Here is a 13,582-nt window from a genome sequence, read left to right on the forward strand (position 1 = left end):
TCTCAGTTCATGGGCAGTTATTTTGCGCCTTGGTTTTTCCACACGCTTCTTGCGACCCTGTTGACTATTTTGAATACATACAGTGTAAGAAATAACAATGCAAGGCTGTTTTACCGGTATTTATGGGACTGGTTTAATATTCACATTTTCTGTTTACAGTAGTTCAATGAAGAGCACTGACTATAAGAAATTACTGTCTACAGGAAGCATGCTGCTTAAAGCAAAACTGGGAGGTGTGCAGAAATTTGCTAGAGTATCTGAGCCAAGCCTTAAGGAATTTTGATTGCCGGTAAGAAACCAACATGGTATAAAAAAGGTGTTCAATGTGCTTTAAGTTCTTTTTGTTATTTAGTCTCTTCAAACTGCATTTTATGATTAATTGAAAATGATCTACGTTTTGGAATCATCTTAGCTACGAATGTATATTTAGTGGAAAAACTGTATAATGTGAGTGTAACTCCTAATCTACCACTTATCAAGCATGTTACTGGCGCTTAATAATTTAGTTTTTATTTGTTTGAGTCACTTTTGAAAAAGCTAAGCAGAAGTTATTTGGAGACGACAGTGACTGCCGTTGGTTGAAAAGAGAGGTAAAAAAAACTTCAGTGGTGTTGCACACCATTTTATATTATTTTTTAAAGTCATTATTCAATACGTTGTTATTGTTAACCCTTTAAAGCGTCAGAGCTGCACGCTCCGTTTTGTGTAACTATTTTTAAATCCCTGTAGAACCTGAACCATGTAAGCTAGTGCAATAATTTTGAGAGGAGTTGTACTTACATCTTATGCCATCAGCTTGTCCTCGGTCACGTTTTCCTTCCACATATAGCTTTGCAAAAACTGCATAAAAAGCGCTTGCAGGAACAAAAACATAATATTCCAGAAACATGCTTTGCCGATCCGATCAGCTGTTCGTAACACTTCCCACAGTGAAACAGACGTCAGCACGAATTATAGCATGTCCGCCATTTCCTGCCCAAAACCGGAAGTGACGTCATTTTCGTGGAAAATGTAGTTTTTTACTTATAGGCCTTAAAAGCTTATACTGGTGTTTTTATAAGTCACGTTTGACTTTTCTGAATAGTTTCTGCTTAGAACTCGAATTGCACTGCTGGAAATAGTTTATTTTGATGCACATGCTGTTTTCTTTGCGAATTTGCATCATAGGATTGTTTTTTCGTTTTTCCTGCAGTATATAAAAATTGCTGTATCTCCAAAATAAAACTATGAAGACACTCAAAATAAATTTCCTGTTGTTGTAAACTATTTTTTGCAACTTTTTTGTATTTAAAGTTTTGAGGGATAAACCTCTTAAATTTCTCCAAGTAGAAATGTATGTAAAAAACAAACAAAAATGATTTTCAATTTTTTTGTAGTTTATTGCACTTTTTTGCAATTAATGTAGTTACTATGGACTTAATGCATACATATTATTAAAATATGGGCTATAACAGTTGTATAGCAACTTGAAATGCTCCCACAAATGGCACTACAACATGTAAAAAAATAACATAAGCTCTGGCGGACTTGGTTCTATAGTAGGTCGTAAGGGTTAAATAAATATCGTCAAATAATCGAGATCTCAATTTCAGTGAAAATAATCATGATTATCATTTTTGCCATAATCGAGCAGCCCTAATGTCATGTAATCTTTTTGTTTACTCAAACTTGTGTGCTTGTTTCCAGCATTTGCAAAGTTTGGTGTGCCAGCTGTAACAAAAGGAGTGAAAGTTTTTGATAGTTCAGGGACTGAGTTGGATGATGATATATTTGAGGATATAGTAACAGATCCCTCAACTGGGGTATTAACCATCAAATATGAAAAAGGTTTGTTTGAGTGATGTGTGTTTCACTGGATGTCATTTTTTAATATCATTATTACATTGTTTATTAAAAAGAGTTTATAAAATGTGTCTATAGAGGGACCATGTAAACTCATTTGTTTTGCTCCTGTTTTTGAGGTCTGGAAACAGCTGCTGCAGAAGTGTCTCCTGAGCAGTCCCAGTTATCATCGCCACATTCATCAGATTCACAGGATATGGTCATCCTTTCAGACAGCCCTTTGAGGAAACATCAGAAGCTGGATGCAGAAGTTAAGCAAGTAAGAGTTAGCAGATTTCCACATTCTTCTAACAGTGTCATTTTTGTTTGTAGTTTAAGTGCTCTGAACTGCAGTGGTTATATCAACATGTAGAATGTTTTTTTTTATTGTGTTTTCCAGTTGGTGGAATCGATTCTCACCAGCAAACCTGGTGGAGAACGTATAATAAATGAATACAATCGGACCAAGTCCCTGGTGGATGAAACCAGAAGAAAAACATACTGGTCAACATACTTGACAGAAAAAAATGGGTAATTTATTTCTGGCCCTGTGATTTTACTATCATTTTCAAATTATTTTAAATCTCTATGAATTCCAGGGAAGCTGACTAGTTCTTTTCCTTTTGATCTTGCAGTACATCACCACCACGACAGGTAAAAGAAATGTATGCCAGAGGAATTGTAACCTTTTTCTCTTACCTCAGTGGCCTGTACTCCAAAAATGGCTATGTAAGTAGCCCATAGTAATAACTGATACAACCAAAATCACGTTTAAACATTTTAAATCCTGCTAAAATGTATGTTCTTATCAACTCTTCATTGTTACATAACTTATTTTGTTTATTCATTTATCAGTGTCTGTACATGTCACTCTCCAAGGAACATTATTATGATGGCGAGGGTAGCACCGGGTACTTGGCCTGGAGGATTAAAGCCATACAGAGATGCACTGCTAAAGGGAGGCGATTATCATCTGGAGGTAACATTTATAATTCAGTGGAAATACATAATACAGTTCCACATTGTGGTTCTTTATTAATAATGGTTATTAAATGTTGTTATTAGTTTTGATAAAGATGTATTTCATATTGTCTAGCACCAGGAGATGGATCATCGAGTGAAGACCAGTGTGGTGGACCAACTGTCAGACGAGAGTTGCAGTTTGTTACAGAGAAGTTACTGAGTGAGGATGAGTGCAAGGATACAGTCTCTCTGATGAAACATTCAGCTGATGAAGACACAGTCAAGAAGAAGATGAAGTTGACATTTGTTTATCGACACAACATGGTCCTTGGCCTTCTGGGCCCTATTTCAGGAAGCCGGTTTAGAAAACTCAGAGTGAAAAACGATACTCAGGGTTGAGTAACCCCGAACTGTCCAACTCGGAATATTCGGTTTCAGAAAGGCTGATAACAATTAGTTCAATCAACGCGGAGTTGCTTTAACCCCAAGTTAAGCGCACGCACGAGGATACATAAAGCCCTGATTAGTGGAGCACAGATTAAGCGAATTACCATGGAGAAGGAGGGAAAGAAGGCGCGGTCAATGTATTTTACAGCGCTTGAGGCCGAAATTCTGATGGCAGCATATGCTGATAACATGCAAATTTTGCAGAAAAAAAGTAACACAGCCTCAGCTGCAAAAGAAAGGGAGCATGCATGGCAAAACATAGCCGACAGAGTCAATGCGTGAGTGTTAATTTAAACATTGATCTAGGGATTTCCACCCATTTAACACGTTATTTTATTATATTTTATTTTGTATTTTATACCTTTTATTTTGTGATGTGATTTGAGCGCAGGTGCAACCCAACAGGCCCCCAACGTTCCTGGCAGCAAGTAAAAATGAAATATAAAAATATAGTCCAAACAGGTAAGGTGTAATTGTATTATGAGCCATAGTGCTTGGTCTGTTTGTCCGATGTAAATCAATTGCAGTTAGAGGCTACATTAATTTCCCCTCTGTAAGCACTTATTGAAATTATCTGAGCACATTATAAGTACATATTTGCTTACTCTGTATGCTCAAATGTGACCCATTATGGCCACTAGAAAAAAAGCGGAGGCCCAAAAAACAGGTGGGGGTCCTCCACCACCACCACTCACAGAGCCTGGCCACTTGGCTTCCACATTTGTGATAATGTTGGCAGCATCACATATGATCTTCACAGTGCAGAGAACACAAATTAGCATCCATTACTATAATGAAATAATTTGTTAGTTTGAAATGCTACAGGGAACTATGTACCTGTACATTAATGCTGTGGAAAGACTTCCTGTTCACATAGTCTCCTTCATTTACTGAAGGAGCAATGATTGGAATGTGAGTGCCATCTATACAGCCAATCACGCCTGGGAACCGTGAAAATAAATGTAAAATTTAAGTAGTAGTTCAAGTATCACCACATCATGTATTAAGTTTTGTTCATCCTGCTACCTGCAATTTTGTGGCATCCCTCTTTGATAAATCTTGTGGGTCTATGACCGGGGAACACCACAGACGAGTACAGGAGACGTTTCAGTGCAACTGTAACATTCCTGACTGCCCGACAGATGGTAGCCTTGGAAACGTGCTCAGCGTCACCAATATTATACAGAAAGCTCCCGTTTGCAAAAAACCGAAGTGCAATACAAATAATATGTACAGAACTGAGAGAATGTCCTCGATGTGTCACATGCGCAATATATGGCCTGAGGATGTTATCCAAATAACTTATTGATTGTGCTGAGAAACGGTAACGTTCGCACAGGAAATCATCAGGTAATGATAAAATGTCCATACGCGCTCTGATCACTCTCTCCCGGCGGAGAGCTCTGCGGAGTATTTGGGCTTCAAGATCTACTGGCTCTTCAAGGAAGGGACACGCCATGTCTGACACTTCCTACTGTCAGGTTTCCGACAAAGAGGCGGGGACAGTCAGGGTTAGTTGTAGTAAACCTGCTAGGGGGCAGGTTAGCTTCACGGAGTGTGTCGTCATAGTGACTCACTCAGGCTGCAGCTGAACTCGCTTTGTGAAACCGAAAACCCAGAGTTTTCGTTAACTCAGGGTATACTTACTCAGAGTTTGCACTAAACCGGCTTTCTGAAACAGGGCCCTGCTGTCAAGCAACATACTGTCTGTTTTTCCACGTTTCAAAGATATCAAAGGCTTGGTGAATATTTGTCATTACTTTGACAATGTAAACACACTTTAATATTTTGTAGATAGCAGATATAATTCTCTATCCCTGTTACAGATCGAACAGGATTTTGTACTGATGTTTGGTGAGGATGTATCAGGCAGGTTGCTGGAGAGGTGGCCAACAACATTCAAAAGAAAGATTATCCAACAAGGCAGAAAGCTTCCTTCTACCAGTGACCTGGAAGAACTCTTGCTGGCAGCTGACTCACCTGAGGATGTCACTGAAGTTAATTGGTGAGCTGTTGTTTCTTTGATTAGCACATTCATAGCATATATAATGTTTGTCACAGAACAGTTATCCTTTTTGTCTTTTGGATCTACTCAAACATTTTATCAATGCATTGAAATATGTTGTTGATGATGACTCAACTTTATTAAAAACAAATAATTTTTGCAGGCTGGGACAGTGACCTCTCAGCAATTCTATTGCTATTACATCTGATTCCACCATCTGGTCAGGGTCGGAAGAGACCAGGAAAGGTGTCAGCTTCTCAAGCAGAAAGGCGTCTTGTGGTCTTCAAGAAGGTTTGTGTTTCTTTTCTATTTTTATGTTATGAATTACCAGTTTAAGAAACACTTGATTCTTATTGCCTGTCTGTATTTGTCTTTTCAGACTGGAACAAATATCCAAGAGCACCTTGATTCCATCACTACCAGCACTCAACCCTACCTCCTGGCTGTTGGGGTGAAAAAGAATGACATCCACCGGTTCTTCATTATTCTTGACAAGAATGCCATGCCATGCAAGTCTACCTCTTCACTTGGTACTGTTGATGAACTGTTTAAAGCACATTTTGTGTTTGGCACATCTTACAACACTATGCTTCACAATATGTACATGTTCATCCAGACCACAGGTTTTAGAAAATATTTAAATACCAAACACCTTAACTATTTTGACCAGCAGGCTGACACTGATGTTAATCTACAGCCTGATGTGGCAGTTAAAGAAGTTAGCACTACAGGGGAGGTGATGTCAACTAATGTAGAAGAAACACCCACAACATCTGAAAAGGTCAAATAAGAGCACTTTGGATAGGTGTGCCTCTGCTGTTGCACAGCTCAGGGCAGCTGGATTAAGCCAATCTACTGTGAGTAGTTTTGTCTCCTCAATGGAGGAAGTGTTTTTTGAGATTCATACTCAGGCTAAAGATGCAGCCTTACAGAGTGTACCTTTACAGTACACCACAAGTAAAAATAAATATAATAGTAATAAAATAAAGCATTGGGAGTCCTTTAGTCTGGAAAGATTAGCTTTAGGACCAGGAAAGATGGTGACACTTGGAGAGCTGGAAGAAGGTCCAGAATTTGCTTGGAGCTGTGTTGTCTACCAGTTTGTTTTCAGCTAAGTGGATAATAACACACAGTACAGAGTACCGCCCTGACTTTATCATCTGTACAGATGTAGTGTCTGAGATTCTGCTTTTTTGTAAGATCAAAAGTATTGTTGTGAAAGATGACATTGTGTTGCTCTGCGGAAAACTGATGGAAACCCTGTGTTTTGATGACCATCATCATGCATTTAGGGTCAGACTGCATCCCAATATGGTGCTGAAGGTGTTGAACATAAATGAGCTGTGTTGCTTCTTCAAATCAAATATGGCATTTCAGATTCCTCCCTGTATATTGCCGTTTTATGCCGAACTAAATTCATTGTTTTAAAGTGTTTTATACACTACATGAGATGTTTTTATATTTTGAGCCTGACATAAAAATAAAGCTGTTAAATGTATTATCTAGTTGTGGTTTTTGCTCACTTGTTTTATATGTAAAAGCATTATTAAAAACCAGGTTTTCATGCTGCAAAACAGTGAATTGAGTGTAAAGGTAACACTACAGGAAGAGTTTTAGTAACATTACTTGGTGTAAAATTAATTACAAATTTTACTCTATGAGAGCTAATTTTTCACTAGAGATTAGTGTATGAATAACACAGTATAGAGTAACATGACACTACTAGTAGTGTTAAGTTGATTTAACACTATGCGGTGTTACTCAGTGTTAAATTTTTACTCTATTTAGAGTTAAATTTACTCTAAAATTTTAACACTATAGAAAGAGTTGATTTAACACCAATTCTGAATGGCACCAAATAGACTCGGAAACAGTGTTAAATTTAACTCTTTAAGTGTTAGTTTGACACTGCAAATTTTACTGTGTACATTTAAGCTATATAGTTCCCTCTGTGATAACTCTGCTATGAATGCCTCTTATTAACTTTTATGCTTTTACAACCCACTATGAGCAAACACTCAGCAACAGTGGGAAGGAAAAACTCCCTTCTTGAAGGAAAAAACCTCTGGTAGAACCAGGAAATCTGTCTAAACTAGTTGGGGGTTAGAGCAACAGATGCAAGTCTTCAGATCATTTGCAGTGTGACTGTCTTTGTGCACACTTTAACCTGATTCAGTTTTCTTATTTGTCAAAATGCACCATGGGTAAAAACAAAACAAAACAACAAAACAAAACAAAATAGTAATGAAGGAGAATCCTCAGCAAAGATGAATTAAACAAGTTTTATTTTGATCAAATTTTACTTTAAGTAAAACACATCTTTATTTGATGACATTGAAGTCATCAAATAAAGACAGTTTTGATGGAGCTCCTGACCCAGCCCAAGCTCTCTATGAAGACGAGGAAAAACTCCCCAGGGGGCCAGATCGATGGGAAGAAACCTCGGGAAAGCCCATTCAAAGAGAGATCCCCTTTCCTGGGATGGCTGGGGGGGTTACAGGAACTCCAAAAAAGCTAAATTTTTATTAATTTTCTTTTTAAGATTGACCCACTCTATCTATTCCTGTCCAACAGAAAAAAGAAAGGAAGTTACTACAATGTATCACACTTGCATGATAAGGTGTGAATTGTGTGTTTGTGTGTGTTATCTTAGCCAGGGGTGAAGCTGGAGCTCCTCCAGTGTTGGGCGCTTCTCCGGGGCTAAAGCTAAACATGCGTCCAAGAAATTCCGGCATTCTTGAAAGAAAGAAAAGATCAAAAAGATGAAGATGATAGTTCTAGTGATCCAAGGCAGCAGTGAATCTGGAAGTGTGAAGTTTTCTTACCTGTGGACAGACGCTTTTTGATGCTCAGTTGCTTTGTGAGGAACCTCGCGGTACTAAAGTATCGTGCATGAAGCGCTTCATACAACACCACTCCCATTTGCCACACCGTGGTGGGTCCACACCTGTAGCAGCTCCTAATGTACCACTCGGGAGGGATGTGAAGAGGAGTGCCTAACAAACAGACACAATTACAATTTCTTCTAAAACAAAAGACACAAATTGTTACATCTGTGAAAAGCAGGAGCAGAATATGTTACCATAGAAGATGCGATACAGAGATCGCTGTTTAACAAAGCAGCTCAGTCCAAAGTCAATGATGCGAACTCGAGGCACATCTGAGCCGGTCTCAATCAGAATGTTTTGTCCCTTGATGTCCCGATGAAAGATGTGTTTCTCCTCAAGTTCCTTTACAGCATCAACTAGTTGCTTCAGAATGACCTGGAAAAGATGAAAAACACAATAATGAGTTAATGCTTTTCTGCCTTGATTGAATGCTGTACAGTCTAAGGCTCTTCCAGTCAACTTACCTTGGCCGTGTCCTCTGTTAAAGTTCTTCCATTTTCTGCTTTGTATTTTTGCAGGTCCACAGCGGGGACAGGTCTCTCCAGCACCAGGATCAGCTCTTTGCCAAGGTCGAACCACTCCAGCAAGGACACAGGTGCTGATATTCCCACTGACCCTTCTGCTTCACCTGCAAGTTTAAGCATAATGGCCACTTCCACCGAGAGCATCTTCCCATTTTCATCCTGAAATATTACAACAAAGTGGATGATGAGGAACGCCGCATTCAATCCAGTAATGTGAAACTAATTCAAGTGTTGGACGCTTACCGCCACTTTGCAGTAGACTTTATTTTTGGGAATGTGTTTGATGGCAACCTAGAAGACACAGAGCATTGGTGAGCATTTCCTCAGTATGACATAATGAAAGGTGGAAACACAGCAGACGTCTCAGTTTACGATATTATCCATTATCTGCGTCACTGCCTGTCTTACTACCATCATCTGAACACTTACTGGAAAACGATCTTCTATCCGGTAGCCAGCAAACACTGCTCCGCAGCCTCCTTCTCCGAGCTGGTGCTCCTCCACATATCTGGCTTGGAATTCACCTGAACAGACAAAACAGCAAATCTGGTTTTATTACAGCTGTGACACAAATTACTCTCCTCTGTAGCCTAAATGTTCCTTCTGCCCTTCCCCTGAATATAAAACCCAAGCTGCTTGCTACTTACGTTTTTGGTCTGCCACTGATTTTTTGCCCTGGTCCACATTCCTTTTTTTTTTCTTGAGTGGCTCTCTGTTGTCTCCCGCGGCCTTTCTTTTGCCATTTTTTGCGCACTCCTGTTTGTTGTTCAAGTCTGGAGATGTGGAAAACACCAAAAGCACATCAGCTCACTGGATGATAGACACAAACACTAAACACCAATATCTTAAACCTAGCAACCACACTTAATCTACCCCCTTATTCAACTAATTAGCCTACCTTTACCAGAGTCCAACGAGAAGGATGCTTGCTCCTCGTCACCGCTCATATGGTCGAGAAGTTTAGCCTTCTTTGCTTTCTTTGTTGTGCCCTCTTCATCTTGCACAACCTTGCGCTTCACTCCTTTGACCACATCTGAGCTGGTGGAAGGACCAGCCTGCTCAGCGACCCTCCTCCTTTTTATTGGGGTCTTCTTTTCAGGACTGGCCTTTCTTTTAGCAGTCCTGCTCTTACAATCTATAAACGACAACAACACAGTGGTGAAAAAGAGTCTCCGACATCAGGACTGGAAGCAGTTTGATGGCAAAGAATTTGAAATTGCTTTTGCTTAAATTATCACAAGTTTATTCTTGGGATAAAAAAAAAACTGACCAGTGCGAATTGATACTAGGTTCACTAAGTCTTAGATCTTGATGACACTTGTTGGTCTGTTTTTACTGTTGAGTCCAAGAATAAACTTATTACATTATTTTACCAAAAGACCGGTAAGCTTTCTTTGATTAGACATCTTGTATTAAAGCTATTTTCAATCAAACATATGAATCAAATACTCTAAAAATGATTCACATAGTGTCAACATTTCTAGGATTTGGATTTTACCAGGATTTTATTTTATTATTTTACTTACCTTGATCTCCTGAATCTTTCTTATCAGCTGGAGTGGTCATTTTTCTTGTTTCCTTTTTCATTGTAATTTTGGAGAACTTTTAAAATCGAAAATGTAAACCGTAATGAGTTAAGATTGAGTTAATATTCCTTCAAATGTGCACCTTTCAAATGCTTGACTTTTCTAACTGAATTCTGTAAGTGAGCTTTATAAGTAAACTCTGGAAACTACGGCAACACAACATAGAATCTTGCCTTTCAGTGACTTCACTGACTGCCAGCAGTTCAAAGTAGTTTACAGAAAAACACTCTGGCAAACAAAGCCATAATATTTCATATAATTCAATCATTTCATATCAGTTAAACAGTTTCTTTCATTATCGTTCATCGTTTGTATAAAGACCTCATGTATGGATGACAGTATGAAGATTTGTGGTTGACCACACACTAATACAGGGAGTGCAGAATTATTAGGCAAGTTGTATTTTTGAGGAATAATTTTATTATTGAACAACAACCATGTTCTCAATGAACCCAAAAAACTCATTAATATCAAAGCTGAATGTTTTTGGAAGTAGTTTTTAGTTTGTTTTTAGTTTTAGCTATTTTAGGGGGATATCTGTGTGTGCAGGTGACTATTACTGTGCATAATTATTAGGCAACGTAACAAAAAACAAATATATACCCATTTCAATTATTTATTTTTACCAGTGAAACCAATATAACATCTCCACATTCACAAATATACATTTCTGACATTCAAAAACAAAAACAAAACAAATCAGTGACCAATATAGCCACCTTTCTTTGCAAGGACACTCAAAATCAAATCAAATCAAATCACTTTTATTGTCACATCACATGTGCAGGTACATTGGTACAGCACATGTGAGTGAAATTCTTGTGTGCGAGCTTCACAAGCAACAGAGTTGTGCAAAATACAATAATGTAAACAAGCAAAATACAAGAATGGCTACATCTGAAACTAATAAATATATGTACAATATATAATAGTATATGCATTTCTGGATGTGTATACTAAATATTTTTCTACGTGTGTGTGTGTGTGTGTGTGTGTGTGTGTGTACACATATTTTACAAATTAAATAGAGTAAACAATAAATAAAATATATAAAATAAAATATACAGAGTGAGACATGTGCAAAACAGTGGCGTTACTGTACAGTATGGAGTGCATAATGTTAAAGTTCCAGTAGTGCAGTAGTGAAGCTGAGGTGTCTATGAAGTGTTCAGCAGTCTGATGGCCTGATGGAAAAAGCTGTCTCTCAGTCTGCTGGTACGGGACCGGATGCTGCAGAACCTCCTTCCTGATGGAAGTAGTCTGAACAAAAGCCTGCCATCCATGGATTCTGTCAGTGTTTTGATCTGTTCACCATCAACATTGCGTGCAGCAGCAACCACAGCCTCCCAGACACTGTTCAGAGAGGTGTACTGTTTTCCCTCCTTGTAAATCTCACATTTGATGATGGACCACAGGTTCTCAATGGGGTTCAGATCAGGTGAACAAGGTGGCCATATCATTAGTTTTTCTTCTTTTATACCCTTTCTTGCCAGCCACGCTGTGGAGTACTTGGACGCGTGTGATGGAGCATTGTCCTGCATGAAAATCATGTTTTTCTTGAAGGATGCAGACTTCTTCCTGTACCACTGCTTGAAGAAGGTGTCTTCCAGAAACTGGCAGTAGGACTGGGAGTTGAGCTCGACTCCATCCTCAACCCGAAAAGGCCCCACAAGCTCATCTTTGATGATACCAGCCCAAACCAGTACTCCACCTCCACCTTGCTGGCGTCTGAGTCGGACTGGAGCTCTCTGCCCTTTACCAATCCAGCCACGGGCCCATCCATGTGGCCCATCAAGACTCACTCTCATTTCATCAGTCCATAAAACCTTAGAAAAACCAGTCTTGAGATATTTCTTGGCCCAGTCTTGACGTTTCAGCTTGTGTGTCTTGTTCAGTGGTGGTCGTCTTTCAGCCTTTCTTACCTTGGCCATGTCTCTGAGTATTGCACACCTTGTGCTTTTGGGCACTCCAGTGATGTTGCAGCTCTGAAATATGGCCAAACTGGTGGCAAGTGGCATCTTGGCAGCTGCACGCTTGACTTTTCTCAGTTCATGGGCAGTTATTTTGTGCCTTGGTTTTTCCACACGCTTCTTGCGACCCTGTTGACTATTTTGAATACATACAGTGTAAGAAATAACAATGCAAGGCTGTTTTACCGGTATTTATGGGACTGGTTTAATATTCACATTTTCTGTTTACAGTAGTTCAATGAAGAGCACTGACTATAAGAAATTACTGTCTACAGGAAGCATGCTGCTTAAAGCAAAACTGGGAGGTGTGCAGAAATTTGCTAGAGTATCTGAGCCAAGCCTTAAGGAATTTTGATTGCCGGTAAGAAACCAACATGGTATAAAAAAGGTGTTCAATGTGCTTTAAGTTCTTTTTGTTATTTAGTCTCTTCAAACTGCATTTTATGATTAATTGAAAATGATCTACGTTTTGGAATCATCTTAGCTACGAATGTATATTTAGTGGAAAAACTGTATAATGTGAGTGTAACTCCTAATCTACCACTTATCAAGCATGTTACTGGCGCTTAATAATTTAGTTTTTATTTGTTTGAGTCACTTTTGAAAAAGCTAAGCAGAAGTTATTTGGAGACGACAGTGACTGCCGTTGGTTGAAAAGAGAGGTAAAAAAAACTTCAGTGGTGTTGCACACCATTTTATATTATTTTTTAAAGTCATTATTCAATACGTTGTTATTGTTAACCCTTTAAAGCGTCAGAGCTGCACGCTCCGTTTTGTGTAACTATTTTTAAATCCCTGTAGAACCTGAACCGTGTAAGCTAGCGCAAAAAATTTTTTTGCATATGAAACCAGAGGAGTTGTACTTACATCTTATGCCATCAGCTTGTCCTCGGTCACGTTTTCCTTCCACATATAGCTTTGCAAAAACTGCATAAAAAGCGCTTGCAGGAACAAAAACATAATATTCCAGAAACACGCTTTGCCGATCCGATCAGCTGTTCGTAACACTTCCCACAGTGAAACAGACGTCAGCACGAATTATAGCATGTCCGCCATTTCCTGCCCAAAACCGGAAGTGACGTCATTTTCGTGGAAAATGTCGTTTTTTACTTATAGGCCTTAAAAGCTTATACTGGTGTTTTTATAAGTCACGTTTGACTTTTCTGAATAGTTTCTGCTTAGAACTCAAACTTCACTGCTGGAAATAGTTTATTTTGATGCACCTGCTGTTTTCTTTGCGAATTTGCATCATAGGATTGTTTTTTCGTTTTTCCTGCAGTATATAAAAATTGGTGTATCTCCAAAATAAAACTATGAAGACACTCAAAATAAATTTCCTGTTGTTGTAAACTATTTTTTGCAACTTTTTTGTATTTAA

The 13,582-nt window shown here is 38.7% G+C and overlaps 3 protein-coding genes across 5 annotated transcripts; 2 read left to right on the plus strand and 1 right to left on the minus strand.

The window, feature by feature from the left end:
• Nucleotides 1-34: 34 nt before the first annotated feature.
• On the plus strand, nucleotides 35-3,926 carry LOC146689429 (uncharacterized). Of its 3 annotated transcripts, none has more exons than XM_085436669.1 (6): nucleotides 35-289; nucleotides 1,962-2,101; nucleotides 2,222-2,352; nucleotides 2,457-2,550; nucleotides 2,677-2,800; nucleotides 2,918-3,926. In XM_085436669.1, exons 2-6 carry the CDS (start codon nucleotides 2,039-2,041, stop codon nucleotides 3,181-3,183), a joined length of 678 nt encoding a protein of 225 aa, XP_085292795.1. In that variant the 5' UTR covers nucleotides 35-289; nucleotides 1,962-2,038; the 3' UTR covers nucleotides 3,184-3,926. The 3 variants fall into 3 exon arrangements, with proteins under 3 accessions (XP_085292795.1, XP_085292797.1, XP_085292796.1); XM_085436670.1 differs by lacking the exon at nucleotides 35-289 and adding an exon at nucleotides 1,776-1,827 and having other exon boundaries at nucleotides 1,974-2,101; XM_085436671.1 differs by lacking the exon at nucleotides 35-289 and having other exon boundaries at nucleotides 1,763-2,101; nucleotides 2,701-2,800.
• Nucleotides 3,927-4,910: 984 nt separating this feature from the next.
• Nucleotides 4,911-6,728, plus strand: LOC146689430 (uncharacterized; the record flags this gene model as incomplete). The annotated part of the gene is made up of 4 exons (XM_085436172.1): nucleotides 4,911-4,973; nucleotides 5,058-5,236; nucleotides 5,392-5,527; nucleotides 5,616-6,728. Coding segments are annotated over 4 exons (789 nt in total), but the record flags the coding sequence as incomplete, so codon positions are not given.
• Nucleotides 6,729-7,504: 776 nt separating this feature from the next.
• Nucleotides 7,505-10,370, minus strand: LOC146689431 (serine/threonine-protein kinase pim-1-like). The gene is made up of 9 exons (XM_085436665.1): nucleotides 10,175-10,370; nucleotides 9,547-9,783; nucleotides 9,296-9,421; nucleotides 9,078-9,172; nucleotides 8,892-8,939; nucleotides 8,589-8,807; nucleotides 8,319-8,499; nucleotides 8,062-8,232; nucleotides 7,505-7,972 (listed from the first exon to the last, which is right to left on the minus strand). Exons 1-9 carry the CDS (start codon nucleotides 10,233-10,235, stop codon nucleotides 7,881-7,883), a joined length of 1,230 nt encoding a protein of 409 aa, XP_085292791.1. The 5' UTR covers nucleotides 10,236-10,370; the 3' UTR covers nucleotides 7,505-7,880.
• Between the last annotated feature and the right edge of the window lie 3,212 nt (nucleotides 10,371-13,582).

Source organism: Copadichromis virginalis, linkage group LG17 (genome assembly GCF_057382275.1).
Source record: "Copadichromis virginalis isolate Kocher_CV1m ecotype Utaka linkage group LG17, C_Virginalis_male_GT1.1, whole genome shotgun sequence".
NCBI lineage: Eukaryota > Metazoa > Chordata > Actinopteri > Cichliformes > Cichlidae > Copadichromis > Copadichromis virginalis.

What these genes read in the sequence shown, in the direction of transcription:
- LOC146689429 (XM_085436669.1), top strand. Translation starts at nt 2,039, where the DNA reads ATGGTCATCCTTTCAGACAGCCCTTTGAGGAAACATCAGAAGCTGGAT. An exon ending in TACTTGACAGAAAAAAATGG is followed by an intron (nt 2,353 to 2,456) that starts GTAATTTATTTC and finishes TTGATCTTGCAG; the next exon opens with TACATCACCACCACGACAGG. An exon ending in TGTACTCCAAAAATGGCTAT is followed by an intron (nt 2,551 to 2,676) that starts GTAAGTAGCCCA and finishes TTCATTTATCAG; the next exon opens with TGTCTGTACATGTCACTCTC.
- LOC146689431 (XM_085436665.1), bottom strand. Translation starts at nt 10,235, where the DNA reads ATGAAAAAGGAAACAAGAAAAATGACCACTCCAGCTGATAAGAAAGAT. An exon ending in GAAAGATTCAGGAGATCAAG is followed by an intron (nt 9,784 to 10,174) that starts GTAAGTAAAATA and finishes TGTCGTTTATAG; the next exon opens with ATTGTAAGAGCAGGACTGCT. An exon ending in TAACAGAGGACACGGCCAAG is followed by an intron (nt 8,500 to 8,588) that starts GTAAGTTGACTG and finishes CATCTTTTCCAG; the next exon opens with GTCATTCTGAAGCAACTAGT.